Source organism: Penicillium cataractarum, assembly GCF_028827025.1.
Source record: "Penicillium cataractarum strain IBT 29864 chromosome Unknown utg000008l, whole genome shotgun sequence".
In the NCBI taxonomy this organism is placed as follows: domain Eukaryota; kingdom Fungi; phylum Ascomycota; class Eurotiomycetes; order Eurotiales; family Aspergillaceae; genus Penicillium; species Penicillium cataractarum.
Window position 1 is genome coordinate 1,970,648 of NW_026622744.1, and position 23,733 is coordinate 1,994,380.

Sequence of the window (23,733 nt, forward strand, 5' to 3'; positions counted from 1 at the left end):
AATGCAGTCTTGGGGAGAGCCCGTAAAGCCTCCCATCTCGGAGAACGCCAAGTTCCCCTTCACACATGCAAATAGATCAAGTAGACAAAAAGGGTTCAGATCTTTGACAACAGAAATGAGTCCGGCTGATTCAATCAAATGACAGAAAAAAAAGGGTATTAACACATGGAGGGAACGATGCAAGTAGAGCGACATGTCAGGAATCAAAGCATAGAAGCCAACGAAAGGAAAAGGCCGTAATCTCGTCGAGGTCCCGCAGGATGCTGAATCGGGATTCAGCCAGCTGATCGGCGGGAATATTAGGGGTATATATACAAGGGCGATATCTAAACACGAACGAAGAAAGGGTGATAGGTGCGACTTAAAGAGTGAAACCTATTTGATCGCGCTTGTCGTCCACTAGACGGCCATACCTGAGGAGAAGATCAATGTTAGCAAGGGTATGCATATCAGTAAATGATGGAATAAACTTACTCCAGAAGGAGGCGGAAGAACCAGACCTCCAGGTCTTCATTCCGTAATACTTGCTGCGCCCATTCCTGGCCCTGGGTGGCAATCTGAGGGGCAGCCTTCTTACCCTCTTCCTCCGCGGTAAAGTACCGCATGCTCTCCACGTATTCGTTGCCCTTCAAACTGAGCGGCGCATAGTGTACCCAAGGCTTGAGCCATTCGTCGTGCCACTCGCGGAAGATGGCAATCTTGTAGACGAAGCTGTTACTATGAAGGAATGCATAGAAGCGACCACTAAAGGCATTTCCATCAATGTCGACCAGATACTTGTGTGCCCATGCATCCTGCTGTCCTGCAGCTTTGACGACGTCGAAGTATTCTTCTTGTGCGTGGCAGTCATCGGGATCGCATTGACCAATCATTGTGAACTTGACATCAAATGAATCGCGGTAGGAATCCCGGCTGGCGTTCTGTGAGACCCAAGAGTCGTCTTGCTGTTGCGTGAGAACCTTGGTAGGTTCCAACGAGTTGACGTTGTCCACAAACTGCTGGCGATGTTGACGGCGCCAGCCGCCGGCACGTGAAAAGCCACCGGTCGTGGTCCCGCGCCAGTACATGCGGTCGGATTTGGCGTCCCAGCTATAGTCCTTGGATCTTTGGTAGGGAACCTTGTCCGCCCAGTACCAGGGACTGGGGTAGAGGATATCCTGGAAACTGGAAATCTTGCTTTGTGAGAAGATCGGGAACAAATCGTGGACAACATCGAAGGCATTTGGGCGATCGAAAAAGCCGTACGTGTATCGAAGGGAGGGAGTGTGGCAGATATCCGAGAAGGCGCTGGCATTGTAAATGAAGCCCAGTTCGCCGTACGCATAGGGGGAGTCATTGTCGGGGGCATCCTCATCAAGGGATCGGGCCGGGCTATCGACGGGGCAGGAAATCCGGGAGTTGGTCCAGGTCGGTTGGTGGGCGAATCGGTTGAAGCGAGTTGTACGCACTTCGTCGATACGATCGCCCTTGTTCAAGTCAGCGGCACGGGGCGACCATCCATTCGTCGCGGACTTTCGGTTGAAGGCAGCGGGAATAGCATGGTCCGTCGCAGTCTGCACCAGACGCTGGAGGTCTTCACCGGGGATCACCACGCGGGGCTCGTCGTGCGTGTTGAAGACCAAATCCATGTCTGGCAGGTACTTGACGAACTCCTTCATCATGCCGACCGTGGCCTCGCGCTGCCACTTGCGACCGTCACCACCACCTTCCGTTAGAGTCACCTTGCCATCGCGAATCAAAAGGCCAATCACGGCATTGTCAAATCCCAGTGTCTCTCGAGCGCGGGCGCGAATGGTCGCTGGCTTCACAGCCCAGAATGGCAATAGGGAGTGGTAGATCGAGTCAAACTCATCGATGAGTTTCACTCCTTTAGCCTGGGCAAATTGGAACCACTTGTCGAAATGCGGCGGCGGGTGCATCTTGTAGCGGCGCTGGTACTCCTGGACCGCCTCGGCCAGGGTTTTCGATTGCCGAGACTGCACATGGTCGAACTGCTGCTGCGCATTCTGGATCAGGCTGGCGACCGGGTGCACCTGTTCCGGCGGGTATGAGGTCTGGCCCGAATGGAGTTGAGGATGTCTAATGGGCTCGGGGGGAGGGAGGTCTAGCGGTTCATTTTGGGGAGTTGGATCGGGACGGAGAAGGACCAGCGACACGCACGCGAGGAGGACGATGGCGAGCAGGAGGATCAGACGTTGGGTGCGCATCCTGCCATTTGAGGGAGGCATGCCAAGTGGAGAGGTTGAAGGGCCAAGATGAGAAGGAGAGGGGGGAGGGGAGGGGAGTGGACAAGGCAAAAAAGGGTCTAAGGAGAGTGTACTCCATCAGGCAAGTGGTCTGGAGTCTCGGGGGGGCTATTATTAACTTGGCCTGGGCCTTTTGTTCGAGGGCCGCGAAGTAGACACGCTAAACGCCAAGCCGTTCAAAGTGTACTATTTTATTCTTCTACTTCTACCATTATTAGTTATCTCTGGTCTATTGTCTAATTAATTTATTCAGTATTGAAGTCGGTTGAACTTTCAATTCCACGAGGAGGAAAATGTACCATCTTCCAGTGGCAAATGATTCTGGCCATCCCGTGATTGGTTGACTACTACATATGGCATGTATGGAGTGGCCACGTCTATCTTTGATTTGAACATCTACCAGCAACTACAAGCTCTGTTCTTCAGTCTTCCGAAATGAACAGGAACCATTCAAATTCAACTATATTTGAAAACTGCAAACTCGAATCAATATCAGTATCCTGACTGTTATTGTGTGAAGCAAATGCTTAGAGTTTCATAATTCCCTCGAATTCGATAAACGTCCTTGAACTGCAGAGAGACATCGATAGTTGACTATTGCATAGGCAGTTTCAATGCTTTCGAAGCAACGTGCTTTGCCTATTTCTTCTCGCGCGTTGGGATAGCGGTCAGGATAGGCTGTTTGGCATAAAAGTTCTCGGACACGGCCAGAGGCTCCTTAGACCAATGAGGGAACATTTTGCAGGGCGCATGAGCCGTGGGATAATAGATGACGACTTAACAGCCTGGATCCGCCGAACAAGCAACCAGGCATTGGCGGAAACCGAGGGCATTCTGCTTGTAAGGAGCACCACGTTCAGGGGCCCATCGCTGACACCAGATCTTATATTGCCAACCACCATAGGTCCGCAGGTTTTGATCAATCTTGGGGCACAGCTTTATGGCAAATTTGGCTGTCTTGCACTTTTGTGCCGAAGCTTTCTCGGCTTCCTTGTGCCTTCTGCATTTTTCAAGGTCCCGTTCAAGTTTTCGCTGCGTATCGGAGCATTTTTGCTGGAGTTCTTCTTCCTCTCGCCGACATGTGGCTAAATCCTCGGCACATTTCCGACGATTCGAGTTACAAGTGTTCCTTTCTTGATCACAATCTCGCTTCTCCTTCTGACATCGCCGAAGAGTTTCTTGGAGCTGGTTCTCGGACCTCCGGCAGTTGCGCAGCTCCGTCTCAATTTCGCTGCATGAGCCCGTGTCGGACTCCTCTGGCGGCTCCTGGGAAGTTGGATCACATTCTCGGCGAAGAAAGACACCGGTTCGTCTGGCCGTGATTGCATCACCATCGGTGAACAGCTCGCATTCCTCGGCATCGTGCAAAAAGGCACTGCCTTTGCGTGCATCATCGGCAGCACATAGGGAGGCACACCGACGAATGGTTGAACAGGTCGTGGTGGTGATCAAATTTTCAGAGTGGCCGTTTCGACGACAGATATATTAAAACTGGTATCCGTTCTCTAAAGTGTCGATTGTTTGGTCTTTAGAAGCTCCATTTTTAGGGCATGCCGCATCGAATTCCTCCTGGGCGGTGCCAGCCTGAGCAATGACAGCTGGCAGAGTCACTAAGACGTGAATAAAAGGACGAATAAGCATCTCGGAGTGAGGTCACGAAAAGAGATGGATGGAATAACGGAGTGTCTTGTCACAGTAGAACAATCGGATGTTGGGGCGTGCAGGGTTAGAATTTATAGGGCACCCAAGGATAAGGAAACGAAAGTCCTCTTTTCTCGACAATGCAGAATGAAGTCAGACTTCCTCAGTTCTGTTATTGCAGCCAAGAAGTGCATTCTGCATTAGAATATTGATGCGAGGGGTAGTTTCACTTACCTTTGCATCTTAAAGAATCCCAGCAAGGACAGGACATCTCGCTTCGTCAACCGCAAAGCCAACAGGAGAGTTTACAAGGCTTAGAAGTTTTGGTTGAGAAGAAGCGACAACTAACCTTCATTACATGCTTCGCGGGCTTTGGGTTGAGCAAGAACCAACAACGATAAAAGTTCCTACCAATCAAAGAAGTATGAATACAGGAACTTAAGATCGTATCGTGAGTTTGGTCAATCATCAGCCCAGGTTTCATATATGCACGTATGTACTCCGTAAACTTGAGTTGAGTATCGCCCCAGCTATCCCAATGATGTAACTGGAGTCGGATATACGGCTACCAAGGACAACTACTGTATATTCTGCGAGTACAAGGTAGCACAAGAAGTCTTGCTGTTGAATCCATATTGCAAAACATGATGCGGATCAGTGTACTCAGCCACAATATGGATTATTGGTTCCCGGCATGGGGACGCGCATCCTACAGGCGAGGTTTTGGCTCTGTTCAGATGCTTGCGTCCAGCCAGTCCACCTCAATCTTGAATACCCCCATCGTAATCCTGATAGTCATATTCTTGTGAGAGTGGCAGAAGTGGCAGGAGACTATACATAATACTTAATATGTAGCCCTAGGTACCTAAGTCTGGACACGAGATAATCTAAGTTATCATGTCTTAGTTAGGGTAACGAGGCAAGGAAATGATAAACGGTAGTACAAGAAGTATGTAAGCTGAGGTTATAGAAAGAAGAACGAGAACATCATTGAGCCCTTTAGATCCTACGGGTGAGGGGTTTCTAGTCAATTTCAAATTGCGGATACATTGAATGCGCTTGGGCGATCCTTATCGGTCGTAACGATCCACATAATATAGCCCAGGAGATGAGACTTTTTACTAGAGAAGATATGTAGACGCGACAGATGCCGAGACCGGCTGCGTAGATCGATTAATATGGGCAAAAGCTGCGTTCTGCTGAATTGACCCATTCCAAGAGAAAGCCCCGAAATTCGATCAGTGACCAAAATGGCACTCGCATCCACATATCCTTACCTAGTACAGCGTGCATGCCTCAGCCAGTGGGGGAAGAGAAGTGAGGAGGCGAGACGAGTCTTAGCGATGAACCATATGATGCTCTTCTATCCTATGATAGTTCCGTTGAGGGTCCATGGCTGCAGAAGAAAAGGGCCACGAAGCCAATTGTATAAAGGAAGGGAATTCCCCTCCCTTCAATGCTCTGGACCAACATACAACCTCTTCTCACCTGATATTAAACACAAAGCCACAATTATGAACCTGCGCGGCATTTTGCTAGCACTGCTCACCACCCGCGCCCTGGCGCAGTCAACCGTCGCTGAGCAACAATACGAAACCCTCTGCGTGGACAAGGACGAAACCACAGAAGAGATTATCATGTTCTTGAAAATATTTTTCCTGTCGATGGCATATATAGGCCCTCTCTTGTTTCATGTGTTCCTTCTAGAAAGATCAAGAATTCTAGATTGCTTCTGTTCCAAATTTTCTTCTTACTTCCTTTGCGTAGAGTTTTCCCCAAGAGGTGAAAGTAAATCCAGTCTTGCTGTGGCCACAGGGGATAATCCTAGCAAAACTTGTGAGTACCCCCAAGGCTTTGGACTTATACCCACATACTAACCAGCTACCGGGCGTCTGGAATGATGGTACGTTGCTTGCCGTCAAGGGGCAGGGATTCAAGATCTTCTGCCAGAAATGCAAGAAATCTATTGTCATGCCATCTGATCACTTACTCGTAAGATCTATTAGGCGACTGCCGTGAGATAGACCTGTAATAACCCGAACATTTAAGTGCTGTTCCCCATGATTATGTAGTTCCACACTCTCATCGTGCGGCCTTTTGATTTGCCGTGTGGATTCTTCCCTGGAGTACTGCCCTAGATGAAAAGGTGCCGGTTAGTGATCTATTATTGGCTGTTTAGGGTGACCTCCGTCTAGGCGTGGCATAGATAAGACTTTAATTAAGTCGATTTCTTGGTGAAGTGGATCATGAAGTAACCCTTTACCTAACTAGGTCCAGGAACAGCGGTTTACGCCCTAGATAACACGTGCACTCCCCTTGTTAAATAACAAAAAACCAATGCCCTGTGGGCAACCAAGTCATATGCTTTCACTGCCACTCCCTGGAAAGATCTTTTGAACCGTCTTTTGGACCGTCTCACTAGATAGTTTTAAATTTTTCTCTCTGGCTATCTTTGATTTATAATAAACAAAACTCTTTTGGAATTTTAGTCGGAGCATATGGCAGAGAGCAGACCAAGAGCTATCCTGATTTAGCCTAACTAGTCGCGCGAGTAACAACAGCCTCGATTTGATCACATATCTCATCCAAAAGGAAAGGGGTTATAATCAAAAATAAGGGCAACCAGTTTATGATACCAAAAATGTGTATGGAGACATTCTAGTCTGCTGACCGAGCCTTCTGCTGCAAAGTCCTTCCTGCAAGAATCTATCTGCGCTCTCCCCATCGAACAACCACCCACGAAAACACTCCATTAACCAGAAAAGCGCCAAGTGCCTGAACCATATACTTCTGCGCCTGTAGGACATGATAATACGCCGCAAAGCACAACAATGCTACTAAAGAGATGTGGCCATAATAGAAAGAACGTCTCCGCTCTTGCATCGAGCCCGCAGCACTCCGTCCTTGAGTTCCGGTCTTCAATGCTGCACCGCGAGGCCGCACGTAGAAGATAAGAGAGATCACCATGCTTATCGCAAAGAGACCGCATTGCACATCGAGATCACGCACTCGCTTGTTCAACAGCGAGCCAAATTCTGGGTGGTTTGTTTCGATGAAGAACGACAAGTAGAGCGTGGCGTGGCCCACGAGTAGAGGCGAGATGACCATCCGTCCGAAAAGACGGTGATAGGGTGTCACTGTTGCTTGTGGGATAGAAGTCACGAATGAAAAGATTGAAGAGGCTGCTGGCTTTGAAGTTGATATATATGCTGCTGGAGACATCAGGACTTGAAGAGGGATTTGTGAGAGTGCAACGTGGCCCAAGGCCTTTGTAAGATGCATATAGTCTGCGTGTGGGAATCAGCAAATGACACTCCATGGACTATCAGAATAAAAAACGGTTGGTTGGGGACATACCTTCGCCACTGTTCCAGACAGAAAGACTGAACAGCCATAAGAGCCACAGCCCGCAGAGAGCATACTGCCGACGAGTCTCAAGCCATCCAGCAGCGATCGGTCGATCCCACCATGAAGTAGGCCCCCGGCGCTGTTTGGAGCTAAGCTCAGTGGCAGTAACGGACTTAGCCCAGCCTTGATAGACGCGAAGCACGATGATCACCGCGATGATCGACCATTGGGCGTAGGAACCCCTTAGGTCAAGGAGCTCCCGACGTAGAAGCTTTTCCTCTTCAGAGGGAGTGACAAAGCGCCACGGCCAGGAAATTTCCATGATACGAAGAGGCGAATAATGATCAATTAATTGGCGAGATATCACGGTTGTGAGAAACAAGACTTGGAAGGTGCCGGATATCGAGAGTGGAGCTATCGTCAAGCGGAGGATTGCGGGAACTTCGTGGAATCAGATGCTTTTAAAGTGACACTAACAACATAAATTCTTCATGCGATGCTGGTAGTCTATCTGCTTGCTGGTGATTATGTGCTGAAAGAGTAAATAGAAGGTGCCATCTTCTTACGTGTCCAGAGATTCCAAGAGGTCTGCCCTGGACCCGCTGACAAATGACTCGACCTTACTCGCCAGCCTCGGCTTTTCAGGGATGCTCAAAAGGACTGACAGGAACTAGAAACCTTCAATTGCAAGCTCTAGATTTTTTTTCAAATTCGCTTAATGGAACTACAAGTCTACTGAGATATACACCGACAAGCATACACTAACTGAGGCCCGGGCGGCCTTTCAATGCTGCACAATTCCAAGTCCAGCGTCCATCATCTCAGCCAGGCGCCCCCACCTCCGCTTGAGTATACCGCCCCTAGGTTGATACAAGTTCCTCTGATGAATACTCACAGAAAGATCTAAAGCCAGGCAAGTGTATAGAAGAGGTCATCCAAACTGGCATGAGTGCTTTTTATGACTACCTCAAGTGGGAATAAACGATTCGGTTATGCATGGAGTAAAGAAAAGACCTCTACATTAAAAACGCCATCAAGACATCTCATCCCAAATCTGGCTATTCTCTAAACTGACAGAATGCCCTTTCCGCTCATTCCCAAGCTGTTCTGCAGTCGCTCTGTCGTCGTTTGTTTCACCCATCTGGAAGAGGCGGTCTGAAGAGAGTAGTCTCATGCGGTGTCATCGGCACCAAGTCATCCGACAACTGATCCTAAGGGGAAGTTTGCATGGACTCCTCCTGGTTGCCCCCGGCAGTGGTGGCGAAATAGCGGACATCAACATCATCATCCTCCTGCAGCTTCTCCAGGCTGGGCAGGACTTTTTGCTGGATCAACTCTTGGGCCTTGGGCGAAGGGGTAATAGTCTCCTCGGACTTCTCAACCTCGACCAGAGTCTTGTCCTCCGGCAGGCGGCGCAGAGTGTCAATCAGGACGGCATATGATTTGGCGACGTTGAAGCGGATGTTGGGGATCTCGTCTGCCACAAGTCGGTCCAGGATGGGGAGGAGGGAGCTTTCAATGATATCGAGGGTGACAACGGGAGCAAGGGTCTGGAAACGTCAGTACATCAACGGATTGAGGCAAGCAGCAGACCAAAAACTCACGGAAACGGCGAAGCATGTAGTCATGCGGTAAAGGTAGTTGGGGTGCTGGCCCATAGCCATCACCTTAGGGATAATCGACTCCTTCGACCATTCCACGCCGAAGACCTCGGTAAGCTTCTTCAAATTCTGAGTGGCAGCCTCTCGGATCGAAAAGACGGTGTCTCCAAGCCATCCCATGCAAAGATCACTCAATTGCTCATCAAAGAACTTGACTCCTAGCTGGCTGGCGAGGAGGGGAATGTATTCGATGATAGCAAGACGCACGCGCCACTGCTTGTCCTCGGCCAGCTGGACAATCGCAGGAAGGAGAGATTGAGAGAGGAGGTCGATGCCAATAACTATGAAAATATATTAGACGGATAAGGAAATCATGGTGAAAAAGACATTCGTAAACATACCCTTGTTAACCTGCTCGAGCTTGGAAATGATGTGCAGACGAACGTCGGGGAAGTCATCCTTAAGCATCTGAAGGAACATGGGAAGCAAGTGGGCAATGGTCCTATCCGTGAAGCAGATTAGCAACTGGCGGTCTCGAGAAACAGGGGACATATGATACTGACTCTTCCTTCCCAAGAATAGGCGCCAAGCCGCTGATCTGAGTGCCGAGGGCAGCACGAACGTGCTGAGACTGATCAGAGACCAGGTCTTCCACACTAGTCATGATCTCATTAAGCAACGTATCACGGTCGATCAAGTTGCAGAATCCTAATCATGTTGTTAGTTTTTATCTTGACGTCATAGTTAGGGGATCCTGAAAAAGAAACATACCAGGAATCTGGCCGGCAATTGCAGTGCGGACCTCAGCCTCGGTATCCTTCAAAAGCTTGACAAACGCAGGCACCATATCGCGTGTAACAACCTCCTCGTGGACAGCCTTGGCAATCTATTATAGGCGAATCGGAATTAGTCTTGGCCTGTATATTGTACGTTTAGGACCAAAGGGGAGTGGGATCCTGACCTTCTCGTATCTATCAGCAACCATGTAGCGGACCCGCCAGCTCTTATCCTCAAAGAGATTGCGCAGAGATGTCAACAGTACACCATGACTGGGCTGCTGCTCCTTGGGAATTTCCTCTGCGATCGCGATCAAGATGTCCACAGTCAACAGACGCACGCTGTCCTGGTCATCACTGGCCAAATATTGGAAGAGGGGTATCATTTCATCGATAATCACGTCGGTCTGCATCTCCTTGACGAACTTTGCCAGGTTGTTGGCAGCTTGACGGCGGACCATCGGGGTTTCATCGTGTACAAGGGCTCCGAAGTGCTGTCGGAGGCTCTGCTGCAGCGCCGGCGCGGCTTTTCGGTATGGTGAACAGTATAGACCTGTCGCGGAGACCTTGGAAGTGAACCAGTCGGCCTTGGAGAGGTGGAGAACCAGCGGGACAAAATGCTCCTCGACTTGACCTTCTGACAGCTGATCGCAAACCTTGTTAAGCGACTCCACAGCCTAGTTTGTAACAGTCAGCAATGCTGGTCCCAAATCCCATGTATGGCATTACCAACCTTCTCCCGGACCAGAGGCTCCTCGATCGCCGCCAGGTTCTCCAGCGGTGACAGAAGCACGTGCGCGTGTTCTGGCCCCCCAACATACTCTGTGAAGTTACCCAGCTCCTCGCTGAGCGCGGTCAAGACCTCGTCTTCATCCTCAACGGAATCTAGTGATGGAATTATTAGGCGCAAGTCGGTGACCGGAATGATGGTGGGGGGTCCGGAGGGAGACAAACCGTCCAGGAATGGGATAAGCTCATCCCGGGTCCTCTCGGGGCCCAGAGCCAGGGCGATCGTGGATAGACGACGAATGGCATTCAGTCTGAGGAGTACATCATCGTGCTACGAGATTGAGGTGTGAGCTTGGGCCGGTAAGTTCCCCCTCCACCGGTGGAGGGGGAGGGAAAGATGAGCGGAGCATCCGCATACCTTCAACTCATCGATGAGTACGGCGATGGGGTAGAGTTCATCGTTCTCGTTCTGACCCTCCATCGCGTATGTGCGGTTTGTGTATTAAGCAAGAACAAGAGAAGGGGCGGAACTGGGAGGTCGGGGGGTGGTGGTCGGTCCCAGTGCTGAGGAAGGGTTGATATCGAGGCGGTGCTTGGTAGAGCCACCCAGGAGAAAGAAAATTATCGGCGGGAAGAGGAGGAACACAGCTTCATGAGCTTCGATGACAAATATAAGAACTGGGCCCGTGGACGGGTTAGTTTCGACTTGGAGGGCGTGATGGGGTGGGAGGTTTAAATGGGAAGGGGAAGGTCGATGAGGTTTCGTGGGGTTTTGGGCCGCCGGACTGTCCACCTTCGCGCAGAAGCAAGAAGCATACCTCGGAACAATTGGGGGGATCAATGCTCCCAAAAGAGAATATCACGGACGGGAATGTTGGTGTGGAGGTCGAAGGGGGTCTTGGAGTCAGGGAAATCAATTGTGTCTTTGAATGATCGCAGTGAGCGATCGCAGTGAGCTTTTACCATCACAACAGCTGCGGCTGGGTGTAAATTACATACCGCGTGGCCTGCTTGGACAAACTGGACGAACCTCCGGGAAAGTTGGCAGCGCAGGGGCCAACGTGACAATACGATACCAGGCGTCATAAAAGAGGGGGACCAGCGTGGCGGTGTGTGGCTGAGGAGGCAGAATTTCCAGAAGTCCGATCGGAGTCATAACGATTATCATCTTGTTGGTTTGCGCTTTCTCCTCCGCTTGTGTGGTTATTTTTGGTACGCAAAGTCCCTCTTCCTTAGAGGATTCCAAGAACCCATCTTCTTATCTTCGGGCGCCTGCTAATAACAACGTTTTCTCGCCTTTCCAGAATTTCATCGCATTGCGAATCCCCCCGCCATGCCCACTATCTCGGTCGACAAGGCCGCTCTCTTCAAGGAGCTGGGCCGGGAGTACGTACACCACCATGAATACGAAAATATAGTGTGTGTGCATCTCTGATATTTTCTGTGCGCAACTATAGGTACACTACGGAGGAGTTCGACGAGCTGTGCTTCGAATTCGGTAGGTCTCGGCTGCTCGAGAGACTCCGCGGGGCATGATAGGCTGACATTGTTGAACAGGAATTGAGCTTGACGAAGATGTACCGACCCTCCAACATACTCTGACTGAAAAGATCGCCGGCTAAATGACCACAGACCACAGACCAGGACCGTCCGATCGTCGATGGCGTGCAGGAGCCGCCGCAGCTCAAGATCGAAATCCCCGCCAACCGGTATGCCTGATGCAAACCCCAAAAAAATATATTGAGAAAGTCCGTGGGCTGAGACAGATTGTAGATATGACTTGCTGTGCTTCGAGGGTATTGCGTTGATGCTCAACATCTTCTTAAAGCGCAAGGCTCTTCCCGACTACAAGTTGGTGCCACCCGCCAACGGCCAGCTTGAGCAGATCATTGTGAAGGAAGACGTGGGTAGACCCCTAATAGTTTGTACAAGGAATACCCGCTGAACATTCTGAACAGACTACGAAGATCAGACCCTATGTGTCGGGTGCTATTCTCCGAGGTGTCAAGTTCGACAAGGCTCGCTATGAGTCTTTCATTGCTCTGCAAGATAAGCTTCACCAAAACCTGGCCCGTCAACGGACCCTGGTCTCCATTGGTACCCACGATCTGGATACCGTCAAGGGACCTTTCACCTACGAAGCTCTGTCTCCCAAGGACATCAAATTCGTCCCCCTGAACCAGACCCAGGAGATGAACGGCGAAGAATTGATGACTTTCTACGAGGTATGTGGTCCATGTGGCATTCTAATTCCTATGTCATTATCACATATTGACAATTGAACAACAGAAGCACCAACAACTGGGCAAGTACCTGCACATCATTCGCGACTCTCCCGTGTACCCAGTGATCTATGACTCGCAGCGTACTGTCTGCTCTCTGCCCCCTATCATCAACGGTGATCACTCTAAGATCTCATTGGACACCACCAATGTCTTCATTGAGATCACTGCTCTTGACCGCACAAAGCTCGAGATTGTGAACCGCATGATGGTCACCATGTTCTCCCAATACACCTCCGAGCCGTTCACGTAAGTGGCCTTTCCATACCAGCTTTATGGTCTCTGTGTACTCATCTTCATACAGCATCGAGCCCGTTCAGATTGTGTCAGAGCACAACGGTCAGACTCGGGTCACCCCCGACCTCGCTCCTCGCACCACCACTGCCGAGGTGTCCTACATCAACCAATGCTGTGGCTTGGATCTTACCTCTGCTGAGATCAGCAACCTCCTGACCAAGATGGCGTACCGTGCCAAGCCATCCACGAACAACACCGATACCATTGACGTTGAGATCCCCCCTACTCGCGCCGATGTGCTTCACCAGTGTGATATCATGGAGGATGTCGCCATCTCTTACGGCTTCAACAATCTCCCCCGCTCTTTCCCCAGCAAGTCCGGCACTGTTGCCCAGCCCCTCCCCATCAACAAGCTCTCCGACATTGTCCGTGTCGAGGCTGCTATGGCCGGCTGGTCTGAGGTCCTGCCTCTGATTCTCTGCTCGCACGACGAGAACTTTGCCTGGTTGAACCGCAAGGACGATGGCAACACCGCTGTCAAGCTTGCCAACCCCAAAACTACCGAGTTCCAGGTGGTCCGCACCAGCTTGCTCCCTGGTCTGTTGAAGACCATCCGTGAGAACAAGGCCCACAGTGTGCCCATGAAGATCTTCGAGGTTAGCGATGTTGCTTTCAAGGACTTGTCCCTGGAGCGCAAGAGTCGCAACGAGCGTCACTTTGCTGCCGCCTTCTACGGCAAGAGCAGTGGCTTCGAGGTTGTCCACGGTTTGCTCGACCGTGTGATGTCTATGCTGAAGAGCGCTTTCATCATTGCCGAGGAGGGCCTTAACAACCCCGCCATTGGTGATTCTCAATATTACATCCAGGAGCTGGACGGTACGTTTCCTTCCCTCGTAACAATCACAACTTAATCACAAACTAACTCGCTATTCCTAGACCCCACTTACTTCCCCGGCCACAGCGCCTCCATCCACCTGCGTGTCGGCGGCAAGGACCACGTTATTGGCTCTTTCGGTATCCTCCACCCCACCGTGCTGGGCAAGTACGAGCTCAAGTACCCCGTCAGTACTCTGGAGATCAACATCGAGCCTTTCCTGTAGACTGGTTAGATTTGGGATTGAGTATTTCCATGCTTTGCAATGCAGATAGATGATGACATGACGTGGAGCGCTCTATTGTTATAAGCAAGATGTTCAAAGCTGCAGAGCCAAAAGCAATAAAGATAAGATTTCCAGTTTTCAGTAATATTTAAGGCATTGAGAAAGCAAGAGTAAAGAATGGATGTCTGGAGGTCTGGCGATGAACCTATGCACAAATGGAAGTATACGGGCAATATATCTAGATAGCTGTAGGCTCTGAGTGCCGAGGTACGCAACCTTAGAAAACTTCCAGAAATGCTAAACCTTTAGAGGTGATCTTCGTTCCTCGAAATGGCTTACGTGGGGTACCTGCGCCACTCAATTGGTCCTTTATTCTATATCTATGTTGCCAAGAGACACCCGTGGGTCCGAATAGGATATCTGGTTGAGCCGTCGAGATATCCGCGCTAGAGGTTCGACATAGATATCCATTGTTCGACGAGGGCTGACGTACAAATTTATGTTACCATGGTCTAGACTCAACCAGGACGGCGATTAGATATCAAAAACACCGTCTGGTATATGCCAATATCGACACCGCAACTACAATATCTAGGCTGGAAGATCGAGGTCATTATCAAATTTTTCTCATGGAAATATCCTCGACTGTAGATCTTTGTACATCGACGTCCATTCCTTCATGAAACCATTCCCGTAACCAGAAGAGCCAAGGGCCAGTAATGAAAGCGCAGACTAGACATCATTCGTCGAAAATTTGCAAACAGAGAAACCAGGAGATTTTTTGAAGTCTTCATGTAATTTTGATTGCGTCAGGTAGAGAGTATAGTGAGGTTATGACAGGAAGCGAAGATAAAGGGAAGGGCCGGGCTTGAAAAAACAAGTTTACTCCTGAGTGTAACCCTCGGCAGCACCCTCGGCGTTCGCGGCCTGCTCCTCGGCCAGACGCTGCTGCTCGGCAGCCTGCTGGGCGGCGAGAGCCTTGGCGCCGTAGTCCTGGGACATGGGCTGCAGGACGGGCTGCTCCTCCTTGGGCTCGATGATGGTGACGGAGTCGGGGAGGGTCTTCTGGGGGCCGGACTTGCCCTCGGGGTCGGAGCCGCGCATGATCTTAACCTTGATACCAAGGACACCCTGGCGGAGGAGGACGTGGCGGGTAGCGGAGTCGATGAACTCCTTGGCGGGCTGACCGGAGTGGATCATGAAACCGTCCTGAAAAGATGAACGTGGTTAGTTATGTTGTCCAGATGCAATTAGTTCATCAGACAAGCGGGATATCGTGCGACGGTTCCAAGAGGAGCATAAAGATGACCATCATCTGCCCCTCAAGTATCGGCGCACGATACATCCCCCTGTAGTATTCTCTTCCAAGAATCGATCATCAACGTACAGTGAACTTCATGGACTTGGCACGAGCGGCACGGAGCTTGCCGGAGACGACAACCTCGCAACCCTTGGCACCGCTCTCCATGATGAAGCGGAGGACACCGTAGCAGGCACGGCGAACGGCAAGACCGTTCAGGAGCTTGTAGCGGAGGGACTCGCACTGAGCGACAGCGGACAGACCGCGGTTCTGGACCTTGGCGGCATAGAGGGAGACGGAGTTCTCGGGGAACTTGAAGCGCTTCTGGATGAGCGAGGTGAGCTCACGGATGCGGCGACCCTGCTCGCCAAGAACCTCCTGGGTGTGGGTGGCACGGATGACTGTAGAAAGTGAAGACATCCGTTAGCATCGAATCCTCCCGACAGATATGTTGACCGCATAATTTCCGCCCAATAACAATATTGAATCTCCCATCTCAATCACGGCACTTTCCCAAGCTCTTGCAGATCCAATCCAATCCAAACTTATGCGGTCCAACGGAAAAAGGAATATTTCGAGAGATGCGACGTACTGATGTCGGTGACGGTGGGAGTGACACGGACTTCAACACCGGAGTAGCCCTCCTCAGCGAGCTCGCGCTGGAAGAACTCGTTGAGCTCGGCGTAGAAAACACCGTCGGCGACGAACTTGCGACGCTTGGAAATAGCTCCCTGGACAGCGGCCATTTTGACGTTCCTGGTGGGTGGAATTGGGGGGGGGGAGGTTGTCGACGGGGGAAGGCGAGGTCGAAGTCGAGAGGGTTAGTCGTTGTGAGATTCTCTGATTAGTGGGGATTTTTTGGACGAGGGCTTCGATTTCCCGTTTGGGCTAGGGCTCAACCCTCGCTTGCCCTGCTGGACTGAACGGCAGCTATTCCCTTTTGGGACTGGTGTGGATACTCTTGGTTCTCAGGCGATAAGGCAATAAGGCCTCCAGACTCTTAAGGTTATAAGGCATCAACAACTTCCATACATGCATGAATACATTTGGCATCGGATGAATCTCGTGCACGCAGATTCTTAGGCAATACGCTAAACTTAAGACAAACCAGGACCCCTCATATTTTCAATGGGCCATGCAATGAAATCAACCTCAAGGCTTCACACTACTTGCATTTCATAGTGCCCCATAGGGAGCCATACCTGCCCCCTCTGCTAACTATTCATTGCAATTCCAACTCCATCTTCTTGGAGGTATCCTCCGTTGAATCCGTCCTGTGATCCTTTGAGACGCCAAAGTTGGAGATTCCCGCAGTGACAGCAGCAATACCAGATGATGCTGTCCTAGTTGACTGGTGGGCTGTCTCGATTCCAGTTAGAATAGGGGCTCGACCTGAACCAGGACTCTCAGTGCCAGCATTCCCAGTGGAAGTGAAAGGCCCATTCATCTCGGAGTCGGAACGGCCGAAGGCCTCGCTCCACCAGCGCGTCTCTTTCACTCGTGGAAAGATCAATCTCTCATTTCCACGCCTGTGATCATCAATGACTGGATCATATTCGGGGTTGGTGAACTGCTCCCGTCGGGCAAGGAAGTAGTCCCATACACTCCGCGTGCGCTCTCGTGCATTCGTGTCGATGCGCTCTTTCTCATTGTTGAAAAGGAAGGTTCCAAACTGGCAGGCATAAAGGTGATAGAGCAGCCGCCTCAGGAAACGCTCATTGAATTCGAAGCGTGTTGGGTATTGGTGAAGCAGCTGGTAGGTGGCATCGAGGAACTGATGGAAAACGGGGCTGGTCTCCTTCACCTTTGTGATTTCCTTTTCAGAGATAATGCTGCGAGGCGCGGAGCTGGGCTTTTTGGTTGGACTGTCCGAGTCATAGCTTTGAACCTCGCCTTCAGAGTCAGGCAAGGAGTCCCTGCTCGTATTGTCCCGGTTGAAGAACCCCTTCGCGCTCAGGAAGGCGTTCTCAATTGCCTTGGCAGGGCCTGCACCTCCTCCTTCTGTATCACCGCCAATGCGCTCATTTTCAATCTGGAACCACTTCTCGCTGTTCAAATGGCCCGACCGGTGTCTGAACATGTGTCCAAATGACATCCAGTCTTTCTCCACGAGGACCATGAAGCCTTCCATTGTTCGGAAATACGGGTCCAGGCAAATTTGACTCAGCGCACTCAGCTGGCTCGTTCGATCCCAGCCGTCGGAACAATGAATAAGTACATGAGAATGCTGAAGGCCAACCTGGCGGGCGATCAGGCGTGCACCTTCTAAGATACCCCCAATATGCTTCAGCCACCCACTGCGCGCAAGCTGGTCGCGATTCGGCCCCAGGGGAGTAACGTCCGTCTCTTTGAGAGCATCAATGACCTTATTCAAGGAATCGCGCATGACGTGAATGTTATCAATGCCGAGATAGGCTTTGGTGGCGAACTTGTAGTTGTCCATGTTCTCAGAGCCCAGGCCAACAGCCTGCATCGCAAAGGCATTCACGGTAGGGCGTGCATCGACAATCAGGTTTTGCTGTTGAGCTCCATAGATGGCGCGTTCTTCAGGATGAATCTCGCGAGCAGCAGCCAGCATTTCATCTTCAATCTCCTCGGCATTTGACACATCAAGGTCAGTCGTCGACCCACTATCATGGCTCGAATCGGAGGCCTCCCTGTCCAAAGTAGATTTCACAAAGCTGGCCAAGGGTCTTTCGGTACGAGAAGTCGAGAAAATCGCCGCCAGGAGCTTTTCATCCTGAATACTGCGGTTCTGTCGTACTCCAACCAGGGGCTGCGAACTCCGAGTGATGCTGCAATTGTTGACCGGGTGTAGATATGTCAATGCGGGGATTCTCTGCCTGGAGCGATATCTTCCAGCATAGTTGAGTGTATTGTCCGAGATCGAGGAGGGCACGGGGATCAGTGCAGGATATGTTGGAGAGAACTGTAAGGATTGGTTAGCCTTGGATGCGCCTTCACCAAGTTCCATATAGATAGGTTCAAAACCACGAGGTCACATACACCATAATCAGTGTTAATTTCGGAGACTCGCCAGCCAGAGTTCTCTTTAGAAAGACCCTGGCGCTCCCATTCCTTGCGCGGATCATACAAGTCCCACCCATTGAACTCCCTCTCCGGAGGCGGCGGCTGGTAGCTAAACGCGTAGAGCCTATCCAGTCTGCCAGACTTGCATGTCCATAGCTTTATACTATCAAAGACTTCTTTGGCCTTTTGCTCGCTGGTGAAGTAGAAGCACACAAAAGTAAAGTCCCGACATCGAAGACGAATGGAGGAGACCTGGCGGGAGGCCGCGGGAGCCGGTCGTAGAGTGCAAAAAGAGATGATCGGGTATGTAATCCAAAGCTCTTTCGGTCTGATGGGTACACCCTTGGCCGCGTCTTCGCTCGAGATCTGGGGAGTGTGGGAAAATATTAGGTGGTGGGGGGTAAGGTGGAGGGCGCCGTCGACCTGGTCTCCACGGCGAGCCAAGGTCACATTGTCAACCTGAAGAGTAGCGATAGATTAGCAAGGTTGAACGCGTCGTTCACTTTGAAGTTCAATAGCATACCTTGGCAACCCGTGTTTTCTCCATCCCGTGAGCCTGGATTCACTATGCGCGCATAGTCTTCATACTGACGGAGGGGGACAGATTCCGGTTGGTTGAGTAGCGGACACCAAGTATTGATCACTGGTGCTGTAAGACTGTGAGGAGATGAGGTCTTGAGAAATCAGATGAAGTGATTTGTCCCGTACGGCGTAGGGAATGTGGTCCTAGCACAGGGTTGGGGGAGTGTTGGGCCAGAGGTTGGTTACACTCAAGTCAGCGGCACCCGATCAACTGTGGGGCCGGAGGTTCGAGGGCGTTCACCTGGACCGATGTCATAGGCCCCCACCGCCAACCAGCCCCTACATACAGTACTACGGAGAGTGACTAGTATGGTAGCAACATCATTATATATTAGCTATATAAGAGAAAATATAACTTATCATCTATGTGTTATAGGAGGTCCACTGATAAAAAGAAGACTGCCAATCCTAGTGTAAACGTGTGCAACCAAGATTGAATATGATCTGTCTGCAACTATACATTACAGGAAATCTCAGCCCCAGGTCATTATCATGGTATGTTGTAATTTTTTCTGCGTTTCAAATGCGAGGATTTTATTGCTCATCCTTTGCTGTAATGTCCCAGCTCCGTAAATCTTCTCTCACGTCAAACTCAGACAGTTCGTGCTCAGCATGCCGGTGCTTCCAGCCCCGTCCTTTCGCCCCATCATAAAGTTGCTGCTCGATGCTGCCACCCTTCTGCGGGTTGACGAGAGTAGAATGCGAGTCGAGTGTCTTTCCACTACCTTGTGAATGGTTACTCGAACCGCTCTTAGAGCGCCTCTCAAAGCTTGGCGACAGCTGTTTCCCGGAACGTGGTTGCTGAGCTGCAGCCTCTGCCGTGAGATGATCATTATGGCGGTCTGGATAAGACTCGTACTGGTTATTGTGGGATTCATTGTTCCAGCAGGAACTCCCCGCAAAGAGTTCCTCGACCAGCTTATCTGCGGGCAGATCACGGGCCCGAGAGGTCCATGATGCTGCGAGAGTGCGGCGATACATGTCTTGCATATCAGCCACTTCTCTGCTCTTGGTGTTGATGGATGGAAGATGTCCGAGTTCCTCCGAGTCACCCGGTTCGGCAGAGTGGACGACTCTTGCAATTCCCCCAAAGACGGTAGCAGACTTGAGAGGTGGCCTAACAGAAGTCAGCATGATGAGAACTAGAATCATGGATTAAGCGTTGCATACGTGGTGAAACTGCGATCCCCTTCAACTTGGCGAATAGCGATGCCAATCTTGACGGTGCTATTAACTTTACAGTCCGACATCAAGTATCGCCTGACAACGCCTTCATCTTCATCAACCTTGTCCACATATTCGGCAAGATTCAGCTTGATTTTCCCCAGCACATTCTTCTCGTTGGAAGGAGAAGAATGAAACTCTTGAATGATCTCAAAATTGATCTCACACTCCTGAAGCATGGAGTTTCGGTCAATAGTGAGTCTTACGTGGAGAGCCTTCTCATAATTCCAGTAGGCACGGTGATCAGATAGAGGCGCTTTCTCGGTATGACCCTGATTTTCAGTGGCACTAGATGATGGCAGGCGCCAACGCACCCAAACAGTGCCGTTGCCCAGAGGGACATTGTTGATGTCGTTTATCTATGTAATAAAGTTAGACCGGAGATCTTATTTTAAAATACAAAGACCACACTTACCCTGAGGACAACCTCAAATCTGGGCTAGAAGCGTATGTTAGTACTTCGCGATTCGCGGTCCGGAGTACCTCGGAAACTTACCCTCCTGTTTTTAGGGACTAGATGTATCAAAAAGGTTAGTGAATACTTGATACAAAGTGAAATCTTATCAGAATAGTGGTTTGATCGCGAGGACTTACCGAATGCCTGCATGGTGGTTCGAGTCGTATGCAATTAACTCGCCGTAAGGGTGAAACGAAGCGACTCTGTCAGGGTCCTGTCCGCCCACTCTGACGGATCAGATCCACCACAACTAGTCCACTTAGGACCTGCCTAAGGGATATCTCTTGATCTTAAGTTGACAGCCCCCCTGCAAACATGAATAAAGGTGTGATAGGCATTGTCCGGAGAGGGCTCCCCGCATATGATGATGTCTTGGCGGTGAGGGGGGCTTGTGGCAGAATCTCCGATTCAAGACCATCCGACCTTCACTCTTCTTAAACTTCTCCAATTACCCTTCTCTAAAGACTTTTTTCTTTCCTTTCTGTCGCTCCTTTGTCTCGGATCATTTCAAACACTGCGACCATGGTGAAAGCTGAAGGCCCCCTCCTCTCTCCACCATCGGAGTCGGTCTCAACTTGCCCACTCGACTCCCCGATTCGTACCACACCCATACACCCAGACCTCCCTGAGGTTCAAGTACCAGGAGGACCTCTTCCCGTTTACAGCTACCATCCAATTTCCTGTCAACCAATTGAAGACCAAGATCTCCGCACAGAGCTCGAGCAGCTGCGACAAGAGTTTCCTTCTAAAGAAGCCGCCCTGAGAGCCCAAGAACAGGCCGCCAAAGAAGCGAAAAGGAAAATCGAAGAAGCCGAAAAGAAACGAGAGCAGGTCCAGAAGGAGATCGACAAGAAGATTAAGGAACTAGATATGGAGATGAAGATTGCATCGAAATACCGGGAAGTCAAGGCATCAGATATCCCATCTTGAAGATAAACGATCGAGGCACTGCGAAACCACATATTATCGACACCGCAAACGCAACAGGGACCACAACATGATGGCGACTTTTTGTGCCGACGCTTTTCACGACCCACACATTGGTTGGCAATGCGCCGATTTTTATAGCCGTATACGATGCAGCGACGATGTCTTGCATCTGGAATGAACGGTCTCACCTAGGCCAGCCCTGTACCGCTTCTTTGCGACTCCTTCCGATCCGGGCACAAAACAGCAGCTACGAGGATTTTCGGGCTGCGCCCAAAGGACTCGCTTCCATGGCCCATCTCCACCGCGGAGTGGATCACCCTCAGAACTGTTATACCATGCTTCGGGTGATCCGATGCGAACGGCTTGATCTATGCGTCTCAGCCACCTTGAGACATGTTGTTACCCGGCTCTCGGGGGAAGCAGATTGACCTTTGCAAAATTCGGTCCAGCTTTGTGCCAACAATTGTACTTAGGCTTCGGTTCTCGCATTTCCTTTTCCAGTACCGCTGTAAGCTATCTGGGATGAGTATTTACAAAGATTGCTTCCATGGTGTCTTGAACATGAATCTACTTACCAGGCGTCACATATTGTTCTCTCACAATAACAAGCTTACGAGCAACCACTTTATTCTCCTTCAGTGTGAAAACCCACTAGATCCATCACAAAGATAAGAACTAAAGAAATAAGCCAATATCAACTTCGACGACCTCAAGTCACATTTGATACCTCGTCATATACATTCTTCGTCCAACGACAGCGTATGAACAGATAACGACCTATGAACTAACTGTGAATTCGAGAAGAAAGAGTAGCAAAGTGGCCCGTCTAAACATCTCAGGGGTCTCCAAATAACCGTTAATCGGGCCATCATTCCCCTCAAAACTCCGCCACCGCAGGCCTCTCCCTCAATTGTCGTCCAAAAAAAGGAGTGGCCCTAAATGTCTAATTGTTGACTCGAGCAACTGCTTGCTCTCGCCTACCCGCGGGCGAGTCTCAGGGCTCAGCCGCTGGACTGAGTTGCGCAACAAGAGAATGAGCAACATCCATTCTTCATGGCTTAAATATAATATGGCACTGATCTCATTGATGCCGTGCGCTCTCAAACACCGGCGTTAAGAGGATTATCAACCTTGTGCCAGACAACAGGCACTGTGGTCGAGAAAGTTCGTATCTAGAGAACCGTCAGCAGTGGATCACTCGATATGACCGAACAAGAAAAGTACCCTGTTCTTCACAACTCTCCAATGATCTCGTGGGATAGGAGTTGCCTTCGGACGATATACATCAAGTCTTTTCAGGCTGTTTTTTTGTCCCCAAATGTCGAGTAGTGGCAAGACGAAATGCTTGTGTGCAGTGTCTAGTCTTAGAATGGCGTAATGCATATTTTGAAGCAGCTCTTCACTGATAAACTCGGTGATGTCCATCTGACGCATGGCTAGGTATGTACCTGGAGTACCTTCCAGATTGAGTGGTATTCGATGTAGAACATCGAGGGCTTCGCTGGTTATTTGTTTGTTCAAGAGCAGAATTGAAGGTGTATACCGCTCAACATAATAGCGAGGGTCAGCACAGCTAGGTCCTCGAGATCGGTCCGTGTGTGCTGTGATCATAGTCTCGATCTGTCGGTACCCGCTGAGATAGTCGTTTGGGTGCAGCAAGTAAGCATAAATGATTAACCGGATTTCACCCGGCAAGTCAAGAAAGGATATCATCGCACAGATACTCTTTGCGTTCAAATGATGGAATAAGCCTTATGGTTATTGATCTCGAAGTGCAGCCTTGCCCCTCTTTCTTTTTCCCGTGTTGCCACTTGCCCCTCACAGTCGTTCCTGCGTACGCCGCGGAGAAATGGGTGGACTTTCCTCTGTCTGCTCCTCGGAGATTCTGATGCTCAGAAAGCTTGAACTGCATATGGTGCGGCTGAGTAGACCCAATATATCCGCGTATCTGATGGATTACACGGTAATCAATACTTTTGTAGCCATCAATCATTATGGCTGTCTCCCAGTGCCAATAAAGTCTTACCGGCGGCCTTCCCCGAATTGGTTAAGAAGATTAATCCATGTTCCCAGACTGGTGAAAAATATCGCATTGCCTTTTTTCTCACGACGGAGAAACAAGGCCACATGTTATGGGTCTTTTTTGCCTGGTACATGACAGACGTTGACAATCGGATTGTATTAATTTAATGGGATTGTTACTTGGAGGAGCGCTCTTTTTTCAGGGAGAGTACGTCGGACTCATATATA

At 50.2% G+C, this 23,733-nt stretch overlaps 11 protein-coding genes across 11 annotated transcripts; 2 read left to right on the forward strand and 9 right to left on the reverse strand.

The window, feature by feature from the left end:
* Nucleotides 1-361: 361 nt before the first annotated feature.
* N7496_009851 (putative capsule-associated protein CAP1) lies at nucleotides 362-2,207 on the reverse strand (the record flags this gene model as incomplete). The annotated part of the gene is made up of 2 exons (XM_056702764.1): nucleotides 362-413; nucleotides 475-2,207. 2 exons carry the CDS (start codon nucleotides 2,205-2,207, stop codon nucleotides 362-364), a joined length of 1,785 nt encoding a protein of 594 aa, XP_056551764.1.
* An 816-nt stretch (nucleotides 2,208-3,023) lies between these two features.
* N7496_009852 (PAN domain-containing protein) lies at nucleotides 3,024-3,607 on the reverse strand (the record flags this gene model as incomplete). The annotated part of the gene is given in 2 exon segments (XM_056702765.1): nucleotides 3,024-3,512; nucleotides 3,530-3,607. The coding sequence occupies 2 exon segments, from the start codon at nucleotides 3,605-3,607 to the stop codon at nucleotides 3,024-3,026; spliced, it is 567 nt and encodes a 188-aa protein (XP_056551765.1).
* A 2,986-nt stretch (nucleotides 3,608-6,593) lies between these two features.
* N7496_009853 (ferric reductase-like transmembrane domain-containing protein) lies at nucleotides 6,594-7,557 on the reverse strand (the record flags this gene model as incomplete). Its single annotated transcript, XM_056702766.1, has 2 exons — nucleotides 6,594-7,174; nucleotides 7,245-7,557. The coding sequence occupies 2 exons, from the start codon at nucleotides 7,555-7,557 to the stop codon at nucleotides 6,594-6,596; spliced, it is 894 nt and encodes a 297-aa protein (XP_056551766.1).
* Nucleotides 7,558-8,446: 889 nt separating this feature from the next.
* Nucleotides 8,447-10,822, reverse strand: N7496_009854 (protein phosphatase 2A structural subunit TPD3; the record flags this gene model as incomplete). Its single annotated transcript, XM_056702767.1, has 9 exons — nucleotides 8,447-8,785; nucleotides 8,840-9,177; nucleotides 9,238-9,338; nucleotides 9,400-9,544; nucleotides 9,608-9,722; nucleotides 9,798-10,289; nucleotides 10,346-10,497; nucleotides 10,567-10,672; nucleotides 10,760-10,822. The coding sequence occupies 9 exons, from the start codon at nucleotides 10,820-10,822 to the stop codon at nucleotides 8,447-8,449; spliced, it is 1,851 nt and encodes a 616-aa protein (XP_056551767.1).
* A 356-nt stretch (nucleotides 10,823-11,178) lies between these two features.
* N7496_009855 (uncharacterized protein) lies at nucleotides 11,179-11,497 on the reverse strand (the record flags this gene model as incomplete). Its single annotated transcript, XM_056702768.1, is given in 2 exon segments — nucleotides 11,179-11,321; nucleotides 11,341-11,497. 2 exon segments carry the CDS (start codon nucleotides 11,495-11,497, stop codon nucleotides 11,179-11,181), a joined length of 300 nt encoding a protein of 99 aa, XP_056551768.1.
* Nucleotides 11,498-11,674: 177 nt separating this feature from the next.
* N7496_009856 (phenylalanine--tRNA ligase subunit beta) lies at nucleotides 11,675-13,960 on the forward strand (the record flags this gene model as incomplete). Its single annotated transcript, XM_056702769.1, has 9 exons — nucleotides 11,675-11,727; nucleotides 11,799-11,839; nucleotides 11,899-11,918; nucleotides 11,974-12,050; nucleotides 12,115-12,244; nucleotides 12,300-12,566; nucleotides 12,631-12,872; nucleotides 12,928-13,736; nucleotides 13,797-13,960. 9 exons carry the CDS (start codon nucleotides 11,675-11,677, stop codon nucleotides 13,958-13,960), a joined length of 1,803 nt encoding a protein of 600 aa, XP_056551769.1.
* Nucleotides 13,961-14,842: 882 nt separating this feature from the next.
* Nucleotides 14,843-16,006, reverse strand: N7496_009857 (40S ribosomal protein uS3; the record flags this gene model as incomplete). Its single annotated transcript, XM_056702770.1, has 3 exons — nucleotides 14,843-15,169; nucleotides 15,348-15,661; nucleotides 15,853-16,006. 3 exons carry the CDS (start codon nucleotides 16,004-16,006, stop codon nucleotides 14,843-14,845), a joined length of 795 nt encoding a protein of 264 aa, XP_056551770.1.
* Nucleotides 16,007-16,482: 476 nt separating this feature from the next.
* Nucleotides 16,483-18,837, reverse strand: N7496_009858 (phosphatidylinositol-3-phosphatase YMR1; the record flags this gene model as incomplete). The annotated part of the gene is made up of 3 exons (XM_056702771.1): nucleotides 16,483-18,189; nucleotides 18,267-18,749; nucleotides 18,814-18,837. 3 exons carry the CDS (start codon nucleotides 18,835-18,837, stop codon nucleotides 16,483-16,485), a joined length of 2,214 nt encoding a protein of 737 aa, XP_056551771.1.
* A 569-nt stretch (nucleotides 18,838-19,406) lies between these two features.
* On the reverse strand, nucleotides 19,407-20,703 carry N7496_009859 (N-terminal C2 domain-containing protein; the record flags this gene model as incomplete). Its single annotated transcript, XM_056702772.1, has 5 exons — nucleotides 19,407-19,989; nucleotides 20,043-20,455; nucleotides 20,512-20,535; nucleotides 20,593-20,609; nucleotides 20,691-20,703. 5 exons carry the CDS (start codon nucleotides 20,701-20,703, stop codon nucleotides 19,407-19,409), a joined length of 1,050 nt encoding a protein of 349 aa, XP_056551772.1.
* Nucleotides 20,704-21,075: 372 nt separating this feature from the next.
* On the forward strand, nucleotides 21,076-21,483 carry N7496_009860 (uncharacterized protein; the record flags this gene model as incomplete). Its single annotated transcript, XM_056702773.1, has 1 exon — nucleotides 21,076-21,483. One exon carries the CDS (start codon nucleotides 21,076-21,078, stop codon nucleotides 21,481-21,483), a length of 408 nt encoding a protein of 135 aa, XP_056551773.1.
* A 1,100-nt stretch (nucleotides 21,484-22,583) lies between these two features.
* Nucleotides 22,584-23,196, reverse strand: N7496_009861 (uncharacterized protein; the record flags this gene model as incomplete). Its single annotated transcript, XM_056702774.1, has 2 exons — nucleotides 22,584-22,655; nucleotides 22,708-23,196. The coding sequence occupies 2 exons, from the start codon at nucleotides 23,194-23,196 to the stop codon at nucleotides 22,584-22,586; spliced, it is 561 nt and encodes a 186-aa protein (XP_056551774.1).
* Between the last annotated feature and the right edge of the window lie 537 nt (nucleotides 23,197-23,733).